At 63.3% G+C, this 6,920-nt stretch overlaps 2 protein-coding genes across 2 annotated transcripts; both read right to left on the minus strand.

Moving 5' to 3' along the window:
• Positions 1–921: 921 nt before the first annotated feature.
• On the minus strand, positions 922–3,930 carry LOC142601337 (T-cell activation Rho GTPase-activating protein-like; the record flags this gene model as incomplete). Its single annotated transcript, XM_075750103.1, has 8 exons — positions 922–1,099; positions 1,237–1,585; positions 2,056–2,204; positions 2,502–2,619; positions 2,802–2,997; positions 3,165–3,274; positions 3,359–3,520; positions 3,715–3,930. Coding segments are annotated over 7 exons (1,047 nt in total), but the record flags the coding sequence as incomplete, so codon positions are not given.
• A 593-nt stretch (positions 3,931–4,523) lies between these two features.
• LOC142601223 (uncharacterized) lies at positions 4,524–6,920 on the minus strand. The gene is made up of 4 exons (XM_075750014.1): positions 6,912–6,920; positions 5,305–6,068; positions 5,089–5,208; positions 4,524–4,902 (listed from the first exon to the last, which is right to left on the minus strand). The coding sequence occupies exons 1-4, from the start codon at positions 6,918–6,920 to the stop codon at positions 4,539–4,541; spliced, it is 1,257 nt and encodes a 418-aa protein (XP_075606129.1). The 3' UTR covers positions 4,524–4,538.

The following is a 6,920-nucleotide window of genomic DNA, read 5'->3' on the forward strand; positions in this document are numbered from 1 at the left end:
GCTTAACTTTGCTCCCGATTTCTCTCCCTCCTCCCCCGCAGTGGCAGAGGGGGACGGGGAATGGGGGTTGTGGTCAGTTCATCACACCTTGTCTCTGCCACTCCTTCCTCCTCAGGGGGAGGACTCCTCGCACTCTGCCCCTGCTCCAGCCTGGGGTCCCTCCCACGGCAGGCAGTCCTCCACCAACTCCTCCCACAGTAGTCCTTCCCACGGGCTGCAGTCCTTCACAAACTGCTCCAGCGTGGCTCCCTCCCACGGGGTGCAGACCTTCAGGAGCAAACTGCTCCAGCGTGGAGTCCCCCACGGGGTCACAAGTCCTGTCAGCAAACCTGCTCTGGCGTGGGCTCCTCTCTCCATGGATCCACAGGTCCTGCCAGGAGCAGGCTCCAGCGCGGGCTTCCCACGGGGTCACAGCCTCCTGTGGGTGCCTCCACCTGCTCCGGCGTGGGGTCCTGCACAGGCTGCAGGTGGAACCTCTACACCCCCTCATCCTCCCTCCATGGGCTGCAGGGGGACAGCCTGCTTCACCATGGTCTTCACCACGGGCTGCAGGGGGATCTCTGCTCCGGCGCCTGGAGCACCTCCTCCTGCACTGACCTTGGTGTCTGCAGAGTTTCTCACATCTCCTCACTCCTCTCTCTGGCTGCAAAAGCTCCCGCTAGGGTTTTTTTTTCTCCTTCTTAACTATGTTATCCCAGAGGCGCTACCACCATCGCTGATGGGCTCGGCCTTGGCCGGCGGCGGGTCCGTCTTAGAGCCGGCCGGCATTGGCTCTATCGGACGTGGGAGAAGCTTCTAGCAGCTCCTGACAGAAGCCACTGCTGTAGGACCCCGCCGCCAAAACCTTGCCACGCAAACCCGTTACAGTTTCCCTCCTAAAGCGCCTCCACGCAGCCCTGATGCAAAGGGCTGCCTGCTGGGACAAGGGACGATCCCAAACTCCTCCCTGACAATTCACCCCCAGACCACAGCTCCCCACTCCAGAATATGCTATGGCAGGAGGCACAGTCCGAAGAGAGAAAAGATCATTTTATTTGTGGACATCAGCTGCGGGGGCCCAGGATTCACAGTGCTTCAGCCAGGGAAAATGAATCGGCACCTGCAAGGACAGAGTCAGAAAGCTCCCATAAAGGCAGAAGGGCAGGACGAGGCAGGGCTTTGTTCCCCTCTCCTGGGGGAACAGCCTTCACGAGGAACCGTTCGTGGCAAAGATGGGTGGCAGAGCCTGGTACACACCTGGGCCTCCTGGCCTCCTGCACCCTCCTGCCTCTTCTCTTTGGTCCAGCCCCAGAAACTTCTTCCCTCTTCCTCCACTTCTTTTCCACGCGGCTTTCACTCTCCTCCCCCCAGGCCTGTTTCCTCTTTCGCCCTCTTCTTTTTCCCTTGGCCTGGGGAGAGCCTGCAAGCCTTTCCATCCCACAGAGGTATCAGTGAGGGAGAGCCACCATCCGCTGGAGTCCGTTCCCATTGGAACCACAGCCAGCTCAGTTTACCTTCTTTCCCCTGAAAGGCTCGCCATTTCTTCGGGGCGCCCCGCGGAGTCTGCCGCGCTCTCGGGGGTGCTCGGAGGCAAAGCCGGAGGTGCCTACAACAGAAATGTCGGAGGTAGCAGGTGCCAAGAGATGACCTGGAGCCGTAAGCAGCTCCTGGACAAATTGCTACCTCAGCTCTGCAGAGGAGAGCCCTTTGGCTGGTTTGCATCCGCCACGGTCCGCACAGCACCCCCCCCCCCCCCGCCCGCCCCCTCCAGAGAGACTCGATGAAGCTCTGCTAGGAAGCAGGACCTGGGCAAAAGCCCTCAGCAGTTGGCGGCTGCTCCCCTCTGCCCTTCCGACGGTGTTTTGTGGGCATTTGGTTTGCTGGAGCACACGCCCAGTGCCCTTGAGAAACAAGCGTGCCAGTTTTCCTTACCACGGCCCATCCCGGGCGCCGGAGGAATCACCCAAACCCGCAGCAGCTCTGCTGCCAGGCGGAGGCACAGCAGCCACTTGGCCTCTCCAGAAACTCCCCTCCCACACCAGAGACGCTGTCACAGGCTTTGGGGACCTGACCTACCTCTCCCGCGTCAGACCCCACCACCGTATCTCCCCCGGCTCCTCGGAGGACACCGAGCTCTAGAGAGGGGGGTGTGCGTGGCAAGGCTTCTGCCTGACGCTCGGGCTCTGCACTGACCGCAGGGACGCTTTGTTCTGCCAAATGTGGGCCTCGAAAGGAAAAGCACATGCAGCACGGTGAGGGACTTCTGGGAAGGAGAAACCAGCTCCGGCCAAAGCCCTATGCCACTGCTGGGCTCAGCCCTCGGCTGCCCTGTCTGCCAGCTTCGGCTCACCTTGCCGAGCAAAACAAAGCGCTCGTGCCCCGAGAGGCAGCGGCCCAAGAGAGGCCAGGGGACAAGTGGGGCTCCGAGGGCGACGCTCGCTGCCCAGCCCCGCCAGAAACGACGCCGAGGGTTCTGGCATCCCGAGCCCCAGGCTGTGACAAGCCTCGGTCCCTCCGCTTACCTTGGGAGCTCTGCCTGGGGGCTGGCGACTCCTCGGCTGCTGGACGGGAAAGCTCAGCGGTGTCCTCCCCAAAGAGTTCCCTGGAGTTCTCCACCAGGAACTCCACCAGCACCTTCACCTGCACACACCAAAGCCTTGCTCTCAAGCCAGCTGCCGGAAAACGGGGCCGAGCAAGCGGCCTTTCCCACTCGCGACCCTCGCTCCAGGCCGGAGGCAGCCAGAGACCTCTGAGCAGCCAAGCTCAGAGGATGGGCCGGGCCGGGCCGGGAAGGCTGCAGCCAGCAGGGCCATACAGCGTACCTTCTGGGTCGCCTCCAGCATGGCCTCCAGCGGGAGCAGGTCCTCGTGCGGTGGGCTCAGCAGGCTGGGCCCCATGCAGACGGCCAGGTTGCTGGGGCTCATCCTGCTGGTGCCTGCGCTGTGGCCGATGTGCCGGAGGAGGGAGAGCAGCCGCTTCAGGAGGAGGACGTTGGCCGCGGGCAGCTTCTCGGCCACTCTGAGGGAACAGGAACGCAAGGTTCATGGAGCAGATGTTGCCCACAGCCGTCCCCCAGGCTCGCGCGAGGCAGGTGGGAGGCGGCGGCTGTGTCGCGCAGCTCTCCAGGTGCTCTCGGCCAGCGCTCGGGGCTCCTGCTCAACACGCAGGCTGCTGCCCACGCTTACCCTTTCAGCTCTGCCACCTTCTCCTCCTTGCTGGTCCTCCGCATGGCGGCCATCCAGTCCTCGTAGAGCTTGTTGACGAGGAGCTTGGAGGGGATGCTTCGCAGGAAGTCCTGCAAGGCCCAGGCCTCCAGCTGAGCCTTTGGACACTCCAGGCCAGCCAGGAGCTCCTCCGGCGGCAGCTCCCAAGCGCTCACCTTCAAGAGGACGGCCAGCAGCAGCGCCGGCTGCCTTCCCAGCTCCACCTCTGCGCCGTGGTCCAGGGCCTCCCGCAGCTCCTGAAGCTCTGTCCCGCTGGCAGCGCAGCGGAATATCCCCTCCGTCGATGGCCCTTCCTGCTGCAGGACAGCCAGCAGCTCCTGCAGGAGAGGCAGGAGGACGCTTGCTTGCCCGCGGAGCTGCCTTCCAACAGCGCTGGCCAGAGCGCTGCCCCAGACCTGGCTCCTTGTTGGGGGTGAAGTGCCCAGGCCCTCGTCCCCGCAGCTCCCAGGGACACCCACAGCCTCTACGGAGCAGCTGGAGGGCTGGGGACCCCCTGTCCAGGCTGCCTTACCTGGATGGGCCGGGGCAGCGTGCCCTCCTCCCCGCAGACGGCTGCCAGGGGCTGGCCAAACAGCGCCCTGCTGCAGCCGCAGCCCGCCTGCCCTGGCGCCTGGGCAGCGGCCGGGCTGCGCCGCAGAGCAAAGGGCCAGGGCAGCCGTGTCCTCCTCCTCTTCCCGCTGCTGCTGCTGCTCCCTCCTGCTGCAAAGGAAAAGAGAGCCCGAGCCCCTCAATGGAGACCGCAGGTTTCTCTCCCAGCACCAACAGCCAGGACGTGCCGGCGTTCCTGGGGGCTCCCCAAGCCTCTCCGCTCCCTGAGTGGCACCGCGGCACCCTCCCTCCCTCCCTCCCTCCAGCGCTCTGTCCCGCACGAGCTCGCTCCGCTCGCCGCACATGGCGGCACAGCCAGAGGCGGCCAAAAGGCCGCCGCTCTCACCTCGGCCTGGCCCTCCAGCAGCCTCTCCAGGCTCCTGGCGCTGAATGTCCTCCCCTGGCCAAGCGAGAAAGAGGGCAAGGAGCTGAGCAGCCGTGCCTCTGCTGCTCGGCAGCTGCAGGACCAGCGCTCGGGGACAGAGCCCAGGAGCCCAGGCCAGAGAGACACTCACGGCACGGCGGCGCCTCAGCTCCTGCTCCAGGACTTGGAGCGATGGGAGACGGGTCACTCGCGCTCTCGTGGTTCCTTCGGGTGTCCTGTGCCACAAGAAGGGACAGGGAGAGAGCCGGCTGAGCCCCAAGACGCCTCTTCTCTCTTGTCGGGGGGTGCCGCGGGGGCACCTCTCCCCAGCTGGGGAGCTGTCTTCCCCTGTCGGGCTGTGCCTGGAGCATCCCTCCTCTGGCTCATCCCAGCAGTGTGTCCAGCCACAGCTCCTTCAGCGCCCGGGAGCTGCAGACAGAGAGCAGGAGAAAGAGCGTCAGGCCCCGCTGCCCCCCAGCCCGTGGGCAGAGGCGGGCGCCGGCACAGCCCTGCCCCGTGGGCAAGGAGACGGACGAAGGGCAGCAGGGCAAAGCCCCGTGGAGCGCAACTCGCCCGAAAGTGGCAATGCAGGAGCCGCTGGGCCAGACAAAGACGAGGGAGCTCCTGTCCACACTGCTGCCTTCCTGCTCCTCCTCTTCTTCCTCCCCCGCCGCCTCCTTCCCGCCGCTCAGCACCCACAGCTGCTCCAGGGCCAGGCGCAGCTGTGGGCGCACGCTGGTGCCACCTCTGCGGAGAGCAGAGGAAGGCAGGGAGCTGCCTGGAGGTGGCCTCCTCGGGCTCCCCAACCTGCCCTTGGCACGGACGTGGATCGATGCGTCCAGCACCAAGGGCCCGGGGCCGGGGCCCGGGTGTCCCCGCAGTGGTCCCAGGGCCAGGGATGGGGCAAAGGCAGCGGGGCTCTGAGGCTCTTACTGCAACTTGGCCACCACCAGCTCCTCTTGGAGGAGGAGAAGGCGCCTCGTGCTCCTCTTGCGGCCCTGGCTCAGCCGCACGTCTGCACTCAGCACTGCCTCGGCCTGGCTGAGAGCCTTCCTGCAGAGCAGAGAGTGGCGGGCATGAGAAAGGCGGCTGCTGCTGCTGCGGGGCCCGGCCGTGCCCGCGTGTCCCCGAGCCACCCGGGGAGCCTACCTGGAGCCGCAGCAGCAGTTGGCCTGGCCCATCGCGCCCGGGACAGGAGGCTCCTCACCGGGCACCAAGGACTTGCACCAGCCAGCGACGGCGAGGATGGGGAGCGGGCTGCCGGTGCCGGTGCTAGTGGCTGCTCGGCCAGAGCCTGCCTCCTCCCAGCGCTGCTGCGTGCCAGCACAGCTCCGTGCTGCTGTCTGTGCGGGCTGTTGGCTCCAACTGACCAACGGCGGGAGCCCAACGGAAAGTGGGCGGAGCCCTGGGGGGGCACGGGGCTGGGGGTTCTCTCCAGGATGCCCATGGCTGCCTTGGCCCGGGGAGCCCAGAGCAGGGCACAGCCCGGGGCAAGGACCACCTGCCTCCACCTGCTGGCACTGCCCCTTGCCTCGCGGCTCACCGCTCCTCCCTGGCCTCCGACTCCACTCGGTGCCACCGGCCACCACCCCCGCCCTGGGGCCGGCCGCTCGGCCGCTTTCCCGGCCACCGCGCTGCTCCTCGGCCCATGGGCTCTTTGCTTTCTTCCAGTCCTCAGGCGCATCTCCCTTGCGGAGGGGCCTCGCAAGGCCACCTGCCAGCTCCCTCGGCACTTGAGGGTGCACCCCGTGGGGGCCCGACGGGGACGTCTTCTGCCTCTCCGCTTTGCTCAAGTCTTCTCTAATCTCGTCCTCTGACAGCTCATCCCGCCGGAGCCTCTTGCACGGAGGGCACCTCTTCTTTGCTCCAGCCTTTCCCCCGCCGGGTAGGTCTCCAGGGCCTGGGATGTCTCGCTAGGACCGTTCATGCCCCAGGACGACTGGCAGAACCTAGACCAGCCTGAAGTGCTGCTGTAGCCCAGCGAAGGCCGGCAGTGTTTAAAGAGGGAGCAAAATAAATCCCTAAAAATGTGACCATTAGATCAGTTCTTTTGTCAGCGGGGAACTACGCATCGCAACTGTCTACGTTGCTTTGTCCTGTGCTCAGTCCTGCCTTATGGTGCTCTGTAGATGTAGTTCTCCCTTCTCTCTCAGCATTTTAATGGGGAAGCAGCGGCCGAGGTTTACAAAACGGGAAGGCCACCTCTTGTTCGGGTACAGGGATAAAGAAGATGAACAGCAGTCACTCATAATTTAAAATGTACATAGGAAGACCTTTTGACGTGCTGATACTCATGGGTATATGCTGTTTTTCAGTCTTATTCCACATCCTCTAGCAGATGTATAGAGGCATGATGCATCATAGTCATGAATCCCCCCACATGTGTGTGTCTGTGTATATATTTATATAACAGTCCTTTTTAATTGCTGCTGAATTGCAGTTCTTAGGAAAGCAGCCACATTCTCAAATTGCTAAATTTGTGTCTTTAAAAAAAAGGCTAGAAATTGTCTCTGTAGAAAAAAATAAATGTGTGAATAAAGTAAAAGCCAGGTACTTGTGGAAGGACAAGGAAACTGAAAGAAAAAAAGAGCCAACATCATGAGATTCACGATAAAATTATTGAGATGTGATAATGATAATACTAAAATAGCCCCAGATAGGACACATCAGGGAAGACCAGCCTCCAAGTCATAAAAATAGTCTGTCCCCTGTGGATGCTGCAGCTCCTGCCACAACCTTGCAGGTATTACCTCTACCTGCCCCAT

This window comes from Balearica regulorum, chromosome 3 (assembly GCF_011004875.1).
Source record: "Balearica regulorum gibbericeps isolate bBalReg1 chromosome 3, bBalReg1.pri, whole genome shotgun sequence".
In the NCBI taxonomy this organism is placed as follows: Eukaryota; Metazoa; Chordata; class Aves; order Gruiformes; family Gruidae; genus Balearica; species Balearica regulorum.